Below are 13,109 nucleotides of genomic sequence, written 5' to 3'. Positions count from 1 at the left end.
AAAAAAAAAAAAAAAAAAAAAAAAAAAAAAAAAAATTAAAACTCTCTGATGCTGCTTTTCTTGTGTTGGGGTAAAGGTAACTCCTGGCAGTTCCAAATGCAGGTTCCACCATCCTAGGAGCTGCAACCAAGAGAGCACCTTTTCCCAGTAGTTCAAACCAAACAGCAGAGATTCACTCCCACTGGTCCAGGTTGAGTCACATGCCTGCCCCCAAGTCTCCGATTGGCCAGACCTGGGTTGCTTCTCCATTGCTGAGTGAATTACTGTACTCTGATTGACCAGGCCTGTTTCATAAAATGGGGATAATGATTATAGTATCTAACTCATAAGGTTATTGGGGGACTAAATAAATTAATATAGGACCAGGTGCAGTCGCTCATGTATGTAATCTCAGCACTTTGGGAGGCCATTGTGGGAGGATCACTCAACACTAGACATTCAAGACCAGCTTGGGCAACATAGTGAGAACCCCCCCCATCTCTACAAGAAAAAAAAAATAGCCAGATGTGGGAGCGTTGCCTGTAGTCTCCGCTACTCAGGAGGCTGAGAAGGGAGGATTGTTTGAGCCCAGGAGTTGGAGGCTGCACTGCAGTCTGGGCAACGCAGTGAGACCCTGACTCTAATAAATAAATAAATAAATAAAATTTTAAAAATAAATTAATAAAAATGCAAATGCTTAGAGCAGGGCCTGGAACATAGCGAGAGCTGTGGCAGCGTGTGCCGTGGTTATTACTACAGGAGGCTTGTTTCAGATATAGTGGATAGGTGTCCACTTACTGAGTCACCACGAAATTTATATTTCTTTTCTTTTTTTTTTTTTTTGAGATGGAGTCTTGCTTTGTTGCCCAGGCTAGAGTGCAGTGGAGTGGCACAATCTCAGCTCACTGCAACCTCCGCCTCCCGGGTTCCAGCAATTCTCCTGCCTCAGCCTCCCAAGTAGCTGGGATTACAGAAGCACACCACCACGCCTGGCTAATTTTTTTATTTCAGTAGAGACGGGGTTTCACCATGTTGCCCAGGCTGGTCTCGAACTCCTGAGCTCAGGCAATCCACCCTCCTCGGCCTCCCAAAGTGCTAGGATTACACGCGTGAACCACCCCGCCTGGCCTGAAATGTATATTTTTTGCCACGAGTTGAGGTCACTGAAGTCTGAGAAACCAGGCCCTCAGCAGTCCTCAACTAGAACAATCGACCCTTTGTGGCTCCTGAGCAGCCTTTTGTTGAGGACGTCTTCTCCAGTGTCCCCTGTCCTCCAGCTGCCACCATCTCTCTCCTCGGGCAGCCAAGCCTGCTGCCCTGAGCCTCCCTCTCCTGCGGCAGGCGAGCAGCTGTCTGCAGCCATCTTTTAGCATGGGCAGGCCCCAAAGACAACACAGGCAGTGGCTACAAAGCATTTGTTCCTTGTGTCCTCCTGCTCCTGGATTCTGGGGTAATTGGCTCACAAGGGTGCCCATGAGGAGATAGTAATGAATAATAACAATGAATTGAGGCTGGGCATGGTGGTTCAGACCTATAATCCCAGCACTTAGGGAGGTCGAAAGCAGGAGGATCGCTTGAGGCCAGGAGGTCAAGACCAGCTTGGGCAACAAGCAAGACCCCTTCTCTGCAAAAATGTAAAGGTGAGGCTCCAACCCTCACCTAACCGCCTAAAGCTTTATTTATTTATGTATTTATTTTTTTGAGACGGAGTCTCACTCTGTTGCCCAGGCTGGAATGCAGTGGCGCTATCTTGACCCACTGCAACCTTCACCTCCCAGGTTCAAGCAATTCTCCTGCCTTAGCCTCCCAAGTAGCTGGGACTACAGGCGCCTGCCACCACGCCCGGCTAATTTTTGTACTTTTAATAGAGGCGGGGTTTCAGCATATTGGCCAGGCTGGTCTTGAACTTCTGACCTCAGGTGATCTGCCCCCCTTTGGCCTCCCAAAGTGCTGGAATTACAGCTGTGAGCCACCAGGCCCAGCCCTAAAAATTTCTTTTTAACCACTTAATTGAGCCTTCACTATTTGCCAGGCACTGGGCTCAGCACTTTACAAGTGTCCTATTATTTGATCTTCACATTATACCCATAAGACCATTATAGAAGTGATCTGGACAGAGGAGGAAATGGAGGCACAAAAAGGTAGTGACTCAGTGCAGGGTCAAACAGCTGCCAAGTGGCAGAGTCAGGATTTGACCCCAGGTCCCCAGACCATATATAGCCACCACTGGATTCAACCAGGCCTGGCCCGATGGCGTCTCAGAGTTAAAGCTCAGGGCTGAAGCTGTGGCAGGCTTTGTGCTCTGTTCACCTTTGCTGTCCTCCCTTGGACAGGGTATCCCAGAGGCATCTGACCCACAGCCTGTCACACTTGTGCCTGTCTATCAGCTGATGGGCAGATGCCAGAGTACTATGGCCTGGTGGCTAATCACCAGCCACCAGCTGTTTCTGTTTAGCTCTGGGCTCTTATCCTCAAGTGGCCTTTTCTCAAGTCCAAGTTGGTGTAATTTCCAACAGTGGATTCTTCCCCCCCCCCGCCCCGCCTTTTTTTGAGATGGAGTCTTGCTCTGTCACCCAGGCTGGAGTGCAATGGCATGATCTTGGCTCACTGCAACCTCCACCTCCTGGGTTCAAGTGATTCTCCTGCCTCAGCCTCCCAAGTAGCTGAGATTACAGGCACGTGCCACCACGCCCGGCTAATTTTGTATTTTCAGTAGAGACAGGGTTTTGCCATGTTGGCCAGGCTAGTCTCAAACTCCTGACCTCAGGTGACCCGCCTACCTCAGCCTCCCAAAGTTCTGGGATTACAGGCATGAGCCACCGCACCCAGCCCAACACTGGATTCTTTATCCTCTGGCTGGCTCTTCCGCAGTCCATTGTGTGACTTCTTCCCCTATCTGAGCCCCAGTCTGTTCGTTTATAAAATGGGGATGTTAACACCATCCCTCTCTAGATGATTGGAAGGCCCATCATGCATCTGAGATGCTTGCCCCAGGGCCTGGCATGGAGTAAACGGTGTCAGGAGCTGTGATGGGTGGTGCTATTATAGGGACTGAGCAAACAGCGCCATATGGTGCATAAGTTCCTCTCCTCCAGGTCGCAGAGTCATCTGTTTGGTGGGTGCTGGAATCTCCACATGTAAGTAACCCTACTCCCCCAGCAGCCACCCCCAGGAATTGGGGAGGAGCCCCAAGGGCTGGGGAGGAGCCCTGTCTGAGCCCTGTCCTGGAAGAGTTAGTATGGTATAGACCAACTGCTCCCTGACCCCCCTCTCCCAGCCGCGGGCATTCCCGACTTTCGCTCTCCATCCACTGGCCTCTATGACAACCTAGAGAAGTACCATCTTCCCTACCCAGAGGCCATCTTCGAGATCAGCTATTTCAAGGTTTGTGTTCCCCCAGGAAGGGGCGTCTGTGAGGGGTGGGGATGGGGGTCACCTGGCTCCAACCCTCATCCTACCTGAGGCATCTGGCCCTCTGGCTGTCTCTCCTACAGAAACATCCGGAGCCCTTCTTCGCCCTCGCCAAGGAGCTCTATCCTGGGCAGTTCAAGGTGAGATCTTTTTTTTGCAGGGGGCAAAACAGGAAAGGTTGGGGGAGGGCACGCATGGGAAGCCCCCCAAGGGCCCTGCAGACAAATATTATGTAGCCATTAAGTATATGGGTGCTGGGCCCAGACTGCCTGGGTTCAAGTCCTGGTTCCTCATGTCTTCATCTTACGACCTTGAGCCTCCGATTTGCCTCCTGTGAAGTGAAGCTGATGGTACTGTCTGAAGAGGGCTGCTGCGAGGCTTAGCTGCACTCATGATGTGGTTGAGAGCCCAGGACCCTGCAGCCAGGCTGCCTGGGTGCAAATCGCAGCTTTGCAGCTCACCCACCATGTGACTTTGGCGACACAGTCCCCTTCCCTGTCCTTCAGTTTCCTCATCTGTGATCTGGGGATAGTGGTGGTCTCTCCCCAACACGGCCGCTTTGCTGATTCCCTGGGGGTAAGACAGTCGCAGTGCCTAGAACAGTTCCTGGCACACGGTAGTGGCCTGTGGCTGTGCCCTGCAATCATCGGCAGTACCGTCGTTCTTCCCTGCAGCCGACCATCTGTCACTACTTCATGCGCCTGCTGAAGGACAAGGGGCTACTCCTGCGCTGCTACACGCAGGTAGGCGGATGCGAGCATCCTGGGAAGAGGATGGGCGGGTAGAACGGGCACGGTGTCCTCAGCGGAGGAGCAGAGCTGCGTGCCCAAGAGCTCAGGCAGGGACTCCAGCAATGCGGGGCCAGGGCTTGGCCTACTGCCTCCTTGCTGCATGACCTGCAGTGAGTCATGTCTTCTCTGCCTCAGTTTCCCCTTCTGTCAAACAGGGTTTGCCCTCCAAGGTCTGCAGTGCGGTGGCAGTGACCTCCTCTCAGGGCCATCCCATGTGTGATGTGAAAGGAGCCCATGGCTGAAGGGACTCTGTGTGCACTATAGGCACCCCAGATTTCACACTGGTTATGAGGGTGTTTCCAAAGTGACTTCATCTAAGAAAATCCATACACTATGACAGGCGTCCAACAAGTAGATGTTCTGCCTTAAGGAAGGGGCACCTTTTTATACTTTTTTTGTGCTTTGCCTAATTATAAACATGGCTCGGACACGTCAGGTGCTTAGCCGAGGGTCTCTCCCTGGGGCATTCAAGCAAGGATGGCTCACATTGTTGGCTTCTGATTTGGTGAGTCTCACATCCATAACAGTAAAAAAATCTTGATGGGCTGGGCACAGTGGCTCACACCTGTAATCCCAGCACTTTGGAGGCCAAAGCAAGAGATCGCTTGAGCCCAGGAGTTCAGGACCAGCCTGGGCAACATAGGGAGACCCTGTTTCTACAAGAAATACAAAAATAGCTGGGCAGGGTAGTGTGTGTCTGTAGTGCCATCTACTCAGGAGGCTGAGGTGGAGGGACTGAGTTCAGGAAGTCAAGACTGCAGTGAGCTGTGATGGTGCCACTGTACTGTAGCCTGGGAGACCTGGTTTGAAAGAAACAAAAAACAAATCAAAACAACAACAAAATGTTGCTGCCTCTACCTGTTTTATGAACATGTATAGAAATTTCATGATGCACTACAACAGCATTCATTCAAGCTCTAGATCACACCTCAGAACCCCGAATTACAAAACAGGTAGCTGGACACAGTGGCTCACACCTGTAATCCCAGCACTTTGGGACGCTGAGGTGGGCAGATCACGAGGTCAGGAGTTCAAGACCAGCCTGTCCAACATCATGAACTCTCATCTGTATTAAAAATACAAAAATTAGGCCAGGCGCGGTGGCTCAAGCCTGTAATCCCAGCACTTTGGGAGGCCGAGACGGGCGGATCACGAGGTCAGGAGATCGAGACCATCCTGGCTAACATGGTGAAACCCCGTCTCTACTAAAAAAATAATACAAAAAACTAGCCGGGCGAGGTGGCGGGCGCCTGTAGTCCCAGCTACTCGGGAGGCTGAGGCAGGAGAATGGCGCAAACCCGGGAGGCGGAGCTTGCAGTGAGCTAAGATCCGGCCACTGCACTCCAGCCGGGGAGACAGAGCGAGACTTCGTCTCAAAAAAAAAAAACAAAAATTAGCCGGGTGTGGTGGCGCCTGTAACCCCAGCTACTTGGGAAGCTGAAGCAGGAGAATCGCTTGAACCCGGGAGGCGGAGGTTGTAGTGAGTCGAGATTGTGCCACTGCACTCCAGCCTGGGTGACAGAGCGAGACTCCATCTCAAAAAAAAACAGAGGGGTAACATTGAACGTAAATAAGTGTTCTGGTGTTTTCTCCCTGCACCTGGCAGTTTGGCACCTGCAGCCCCAAAAGCTACCACCAGAGGGAGGAACAACTCGCTTTAGATTCAGATTTCTCAGGTGGGCCAGGTGTTGCCACCTGGGGCTGCTGGGAGGCAGAGGGCAGGGGAGGCCTCCTTCTTCCAAGAGGAGGAGTCCTGTGATCCCAGCACTTTGGGAGGCCAAGGTGGGAGATCGCTTGAGCCCATGAGTTCAGGACCAGCCTGGGCAACATAGGGAGACTCCGGGCTCAGAATAAACCTTCTGCCCAGAGAGTCACCATTATTCCAGGACGTGGCTCAGATATGATAAACAGCTCACTTGAAGCCAAGTGCTTTCTGTGGTTGATGTCATGACACCCACCCCAAGACCCTGCTGGCCCTTGTTTGTCAGCTTGTGTCAAAGTAAATGTTCACTGAGTTGATTCCCTGCTGCAGGGAGGGAGATGATGGACGAGATGGAGACGCCACATACCAAGTATATAAGATTGTTGTGGGTCTCTGGAACACAGTTAAGCCGGAAGGGGAGTCAGAAACAGTGTATGTGTTTGGGAAAGGGGATGCTGATGTAAACCCCATCTCTACTAAAAATACAAAAATTAGCCAGGCGTGGTGGCGTGTGCCTGTACTCCTAGTTACTCGGGAGGCTGAGGCATGAGAGCTGCTTGAACCTGGGAAGTGGAGGTTGCAGTGAGCCAAGATTGCACCACTGCACTCCAGCCTGGGTGACAGAGAGACTCCGTCTCAAAAAAAGAAAAACAAATGACATATTGCATACAAACTATTATATAAAGGCCAGGCGCGGCGGCTCACGTCTGTAATCCCAGCACTTTGGGAGGCCGAAGTCAACGTCAGGAGTTCAAGATCAGCCTGGACAACATGACGAAACCCATCTCTACTAAAAATACAAAAATTAGCTGGGTGTGGTGGCGTGTGCCTGTAATCACAGCTACTCGGGAGGCTGAGGCACAACGTTCACTTGAACCTGGGAGGCAGAGGCTGCAGTGAGGCGAGGTCGCACCACTGCACTCCAGTACTCCATCTGGGGTGGCAGAGCAAGACTCCATCTCAAACAAAACAAAACAAAACAAAACAAAACAAAACAAAAACCAATATATTATATAAAGGTGGAAAAAAATGTTCCACTCTCATATTTCATGAAACCTTTTTTTTTTTTTTTTTTGAGACAGAGTTTCGCTCTTGTTGACCAGACTGGAGTGCAATGGTGCGATCTTGGCTCACTGCAACCTCTGCCTCCTGGGTTCAAGCAATTCTTCTGCCTCAGCCTCCCAAGTAGCTGGGATTACAGGTGCCTGCCACCATGCCCGGCTAATTTTTTATATTTTTAGTAGAGACGGACTTTCACCATGTTGGCCAGGATGGTCTCAATTTCTTGACCTCATGATCCGCCCACCTTGGCCTCCCAAAGTGCTGGGATTACAGGCGTGAGCCACCGCACCCGGCCTCATGAAACCATTTTATTCAAACGTGTCACACTGTTCTTCAACCTCAGCCACTTTTGTCACTGATCCAGTTTTCAGGAACACAATATCTTTGCTCCTTTTTGAATTGTGAGAATGCAGCACTATTGAAGCTATGTATGCTGCTATTTTTCTCTCAAAACACAAGTATCCATTCAAACATTTAAACAGGTGTCTTGGTCAGGGGAGGCCTTTCTGAGAAGGTGACATTTAAGCAAAGACCTGTAGGAAGAGAGGGAGAGCACCTCGGGGTTATTTGGGGGAAGAGTGTGTTCCGGGAAAGGGATGGTCAGTGCACAGGTGCTGAGGCGAGCCTGTATTCCGCTAGTTACGAGCTTGTTTTCCACTAATTTTGAGCCTGTATTTGGCTAGTTCAGAGAATCCCAGGAAGCAGGATGTGAGTGAATGATGAGGAGATTGCAGGAGAGAGTGGAGGAGCCAAGGTCAGGGAGGTGACAAAGATGGACCCTACAGGGCCTTGCAGGCCGCAGGGAGGGACTTGGCCTTTACGCTGAGTGAGATGGGGCCACGGGTGGGTTCTGAGCACGGGAGGGATGTGACCTGACTCAGGCATTCCCAGGCTCCTCTGGCCGTGTTGGGGACAGACTGTGGGGGCAGTGAGGAGGGAGCTACAGAGACCAGACAGGAGGCAGCCGCGATGGTCCAAGCAGGAGAGGGTGGAGGCTGGACCAGGGCAGGGGTCATCACCGTGGGGAGAAGTGGGCAGGTTATGAATGTGTTTTGAAGATGGAGCAATAGGACTTCCAGATAGAGGGGCCGTGGCCGTGAGAGTAAGAGCCCAGGACCACCTGAGACCTCGCAGCCTGGTGCCGGCTGCTTTGTTCTGAGATGGGGGGAATGGGCCAGGGAATGGTGCTGGGGGTGCATGAGGAATTGTCTTGTGGAGGCTGAGAGGCCTGATTGACCAAGGAGAGAGCTGGACTCAGGAGTCTGGACAGAGGATGAAACTGGGGCACAAAAAGGTTGTGCGTTCATGCAGGGTCACCATCCACTTGGTGAGCAGAAAGATCCCAGCTCTGTTCCTGTGTGAGTTTGTTGCTAATTTGTTAGATGATGATTAAACTCACCAGACAGGATGAGAAACTTAGGTCTGGGATGAAGTATTCTGTCAGGATGCTCACTGTGGTCACTGTCCAAGTCTGTCAGAAGCAAAAACCCATACCCTTAACCGTGATGGTGCCTCAACAGTGAGCCATTGTCACACCAAAACCAACATAGCAACGTTCTGGGGTCAGCGTGAAGTACCCAGCCATCTCTCCGCTACTTGTGGTATTTAATGTATGGATTTAACTACACTTACATATTGAAAATGGCATATTGCTGGCTGGGCAAGGTGGCTCACGTCTGTAATCCCAGCACTTTGGGAAGCCGAGGCACACAGATCTTTTGAGCTCAGGAGTTTGAGACCATCCTGGTCAACATGGTGATATCCTGTCTCTACCAAAAATATAAGTTAGTTGGGCATGGTGGTATACGCCTGTAGTTCCAGCTACTTGGGAGGCTGAGGTAGGATGATTGCTGAAGTCTGGGAGTTTGAGGCTGCGGTCACACCACTGCATTCCAGCCTGCGTGACACACAGTGATCCTGTTTAAAAAAAAAAAAAAAAAGGGGGCCGGGTGTGATGGCACACATGTGTAATCCCAGTACTTTGGGACGCCAAGGCAGGTGGATCACTTGAGGTCAGGAGTTCGAGACCAGCTTGGCCAACTTGGCAAAACCCCATCTCTACTAAAAATACAAAAACTAGCTGGGCATGGTGGCAGGCGCCTGCAATCCTAGCTACTGAGGAGGCTGAGGCAGGAGAATTGCTTGAACCCGGGAGGTGGAGGTTGCAGTGAGCCGAGATCGCACCATTGCCCTCTAGCCTGGGCAACAGAGTGAGACCCTGTCTCAAAAGAAAAAAAAAGGAATATTGTATGCAATATAAAGGTGGAAAAAAATGTTGTACTCTCATGTCTCATGAAAGTACTTTATTCAAACATGTCACCCTGTTCTTCAACCGCAGCCACTTTTTGTTGCTGTCCCAGTTTTGGGGAACACGTGGTCTTTGCTCCTTTTGGAATTGTGAGGATGCGGCACTTCTGAAGCTGTGTGTGATGCTGTTTTCTCTTAAGATACAAGTATCCGTTCAAACATTCGGATAGTTGTCTTGTTCACTCAAGTTGCTGTAGTGTCCACAGCAAAGAGGCTTATAGTTCTTTTCAATTATATACATATGTAGGCCTGGCGCAGTGGCTCACACCTGTGGTCCCAGCACTTTGGGAGGCCAAGGTGGGCAGATCACTTAAGGTCAGGAATTCGAGACCTACCTGGCCAACATGGTGAAACCCCATCTCTACAAGAAAATACAAATATTAGCTGGGCATGGTGGTGCGCACCTGTGGTCCCAGCTATGTGGGAGGCTGAGACATGAGAATCGCTGGAACCCAGGATGCAGAGGTTGCTGTGAACCGAGTTTGTGCCACTGCACTCCAGCCTGGGTGACAGAGTGAGACCTTGTCTCAAAAAATAAATAAATAAATAAATAAATTATATTCATGATATTTATACTATACAAGAGGTTCTGTATTTGGCCTTTTTTTTTTTAAACTTAACCTTATCTGGAAGACCGTTCCATGTCCACATCCATATCACAGCTTCAGGCTTCTTTGTTTGTTTGGTTTTGGTTTTTTTCTGAGATAGACCCTCACAATGGCGCAGTCTCTGCTCGCTGCAGCCTCTGCCTCCCAGACTCAGGCGATTCTCCTGCCTCAGGCTCTCAAGTAGTCACAGGGGCCCACCACCACACCTGGCCAATTTTAGTGCATGCTTTCACCATGTTGGCCAGGCTGGTCTCGAACTCCTGACCTCAGGGGATCCATGCGCCTCAGCCTCCCAAAGTACTGGGATTACAGGCGTGAGCCACAGCGCCTGGCCCTCTTCATACTTTTTAAAAGCTTAGTCTGATTCTATTGTAGGGACTTCACTTTCGTTTTCAGGTTTAAATATAAATGTCACAGCTGGATAGAGTACCCCAGCCCACCTCACCACCACTTTACTCTTCTCAGCTTAAAGGTAGTTCAGTGAGGCTAGGTGCAGTGGCTCAGGCCTATAATCCCAGCACTTTGGAAGGCTGAGGTGGGCAAATCACAAAGTCAGGAGTCAAGACCAGCCTGACCAACATGGTGAAACCCTGTCTCTACTAAAAATACAAAAATTAGCCGGGTGTGGTGGTGCATGCCTGTAATCCCAGCTACTGAGGAGGCTGAGGCAGGAGAATCACTGGAATCGGGGAGGCGCAGGTTGCAGTGAGCCGAGATGGCACCATTGCACTCCAGCCTGGGTGTCAGACCGAGACTCCGTCTCAAAAAAAAAAAAAAAAAAGATAATTCAGTTAGAAGAAAAGAAAAGAAAAGAAAGCACTGTTTGAGAGGAACATACTTATTTTTATAACCATACAGAGAATGTACTCAGGAAGTTGTGAATGGCAGCTCATGGGTTAGGTGTCCTGTAGAAGGCTGGACCCACCATGGCATCAGCCAGCCACACACATGAGCCGAGCTGTGTGCCTTGATGTGGGGCGGCCACATTCACCCAGAGGAAGTGCCACCTTCCATCTGCACCCATACACCATTAGGCCTGGAGCCACCCTGCCAGTGATGATTTTTCTGTTGGCGGCACAATGTTTCAAGACAAAAAATAAGCTAAGGTTTAAAAATCAAGCCTGGACTGGGTGCGGTGGCTCACGCCTGTAATCCTAACACTTTGGGAGGCCGAGGCGGGCAGATCACCTGAGGTCAGGAGTTCAAGACCAGCCTGGCCAACATGGTGAAACTCCATCTCTACGAAAAATACAAAAATAGCTGGGCGTGGTGGCGGGCACCTATAATCTCAGCTACTTGGGAGGCTGAGGCAGGAGAATCGCTTGAGCCTGTTAGGTGGAGGTTGCAGTGAGCCAAGATCGCACCACTGCATGCCAGCCTAGGCGACAGAGGGAGACCCTGTCTCAAAAAATAATAATAATAATTAAAAATAAAAGTAAATAAAAATCAAGCCTGGGGCCAGGCACGGTGGCTCAAGCCTGTAATCCCAGCACTTTGGGAGGCCGAGACGGGCGGATCACGAGGTCAGGAGATCGAGACCATCCTGGCTAACACAGTGAAACCCCGTCTCTACTAAAAAATACAAAAAACGAGCCGGGCGAGGTGGTGGGCGCCTGTAGTCCCAGCTACTCGGGAGACTGAGGGAGGAGAATGGCGTAAACCCAGGAGGCGGGGCTTGCAGTGAGCTGAGATCCGGCCACTGCACTCCAGCCTGGGCGACAGAGCGAGACTCCGTCTCAAAAAAAAAAAAAAATCAAGCCTGGGCAACACAGCAAGATCCCATCTCTACAAAAAATATTTAAAAATTAGCCAGGCATGGGCCAGGCATGGTGGCCCACACCTGTAATCCCAGCACTGTGGGAGGCTGAGGCAGGTCGATCACCTGAGGTCAGGAGTTTGAAACCAACCTGGCCAACATGGTGGAACTCCATCTCTACTAAAAATACAAAAAAATTAGCCAGGCATGGTGGTGGACACCTGTAATCCCAGCTACTCGGGAGGCTGAGGCAGGAGAACGACTTGAGAATCAACCCCTGGGAGGCAGAGGTTGCAGTGAGCCAAGATCGTGCCACTGCACTCCAGCCTGGGCAACAGAGTGAGACTCCATCTCAAAAAAAAAAAAAAAAAATAGGCAGGCATGGTGGTGCACACCTGTAGTCCCAGCTACTTGGGAGCCTGAGGGAGGATTGCTTGAGCCCAGGATTTCGAGACTACAGTGAGCTATGATCAAGCTACTGTACTCCAGCCTGGACAGTAGAGCAAGATCTTGTCAAAAGAAAAAAAGACAACCGTGTTGTCAAAGAATAACACAGAATGCAGAGGTACTTCGGTGGTTCTTTTCCATGCTGTTATTTACTTACTGTTCAGCTATTTGCAGATTCCTTACTCACATGTGAGGGAGTCAGTGGGTAGATTGACTCGAGTACCAAAGGCAAAACCAAGATTTAGAATAGAGGGCAAGGGAGGAAATTACAGGGTGTGTAGGAACAGTGACAAAGACTCTTGTCTGTAGGCTTTGGAGATAAGATGGTTGTTGGTAGGGAGCCCAGAAGGCAGAGCATTCATTCTGCCCTTGAAAGGAAACAAACCCGGCCGGGCGCGGTGGCTCAAGCCTGTAATCCCAGCACTTTGGGAGGCCGAGACAGGCGGATCACGAGGTCAGGAGATCGAGACCATCCTGGCTAACACGGTGAAACCCCTTCTCTACTAAAAAATACAAAAAGCTAGCCGGGCAAGGTGGCGGGCGCCTGCAGTCCCAGCTACTCGGGAGGCGGAGCTTGCAGTGAGCTGAGATCCGGCCACTGCACTCCAGCCTGGGCGACAGAGCGAGACTCTGTCTCAAAAAAGAAAGGAAACAAACCCTTCCCGTTGTTCTTCCTGGAGTCTCTGGGAAACGCAGTCAGTTTGAGCCATCTCTGCATAACCTCTGCCGGTGTCCTCTGTCAGCACCAGCTTTAGCAGCGTTCCTCGCAGGCAAACAAAAGCTGCTCCAAAGGGGCTGTTTTAAGAAAAATGAGGGCGCACAAATGTCTGTGCAGAAAAGAACATTCCCACCTGTTTAATATGGAAAGTATCACTGTTGTAAAACCGTGGCCAGGCATGGTGGCTCACACCTGTAATCCTAGAACTTTGGGAGGCTGAGGCGGGCGGATCATGAGGTCAGGAGTTCGAGACCATCCTGGCCAACATGGTGAAACCCCGTCTCTACTAAAAATACAAAATTAGCTGGGCATAGTGGCACGCGCCTGT

At 50.7% G+C, this 13,109-nt stretch overlaps 1 protein-coding gene across 1 annotated transcript in view; it reads left to right on the top strand.

Moving 5' to 3' along the window:
- Window positions 1-13,109, top strand: part of SIRT2 (sirtuin 2) — a 27,384-nt gene that overhangs the window by 6,839 nt on the left and 7,436 nt on the right. The window contains exons 2-5 of the mRNA XM_017887396.1: window positions 3,075-3,116; window positions 3,257-3,363; window positions 3,474-3,530; window positions 4,065-4,133. Coding sequence (XP_017742885.1) covers window positions 3,075-3,116; window positions 3,257-3,363; window positions 3,474-3,530; window positions 4,065-4,133 — 275 coding nt within the window. The remainder of the gene's footprint in view (window positions 1-3,074; window positions 3,117-3,256; window positions 3,364-3,473; window positions 3,531-4,064; window positions 4,134-13,109) is intronic.

Source organism: Rhinopithecus bieti, unplaced genomic scaffold, assembly GCF_001698545.2.
Source record: "Rhinopithecus bieti isolate Rb0 unplaced genomic scaffold, ASM169854v2 scaffold_15776, whole genome shotgun sequence".
In the NCBI taxonomy this organism is placed as follows: Eukaryota; Metazoa; Chordata; class Mammalia; order Primates; family Cercopithecidae; genus Rhinopithecus; species Rhinopithecus bieti.
Note: the sequence above shows the minus strand (reverse complement) of the source record. Positions and strands in the feature narration are given on the sequence as shown.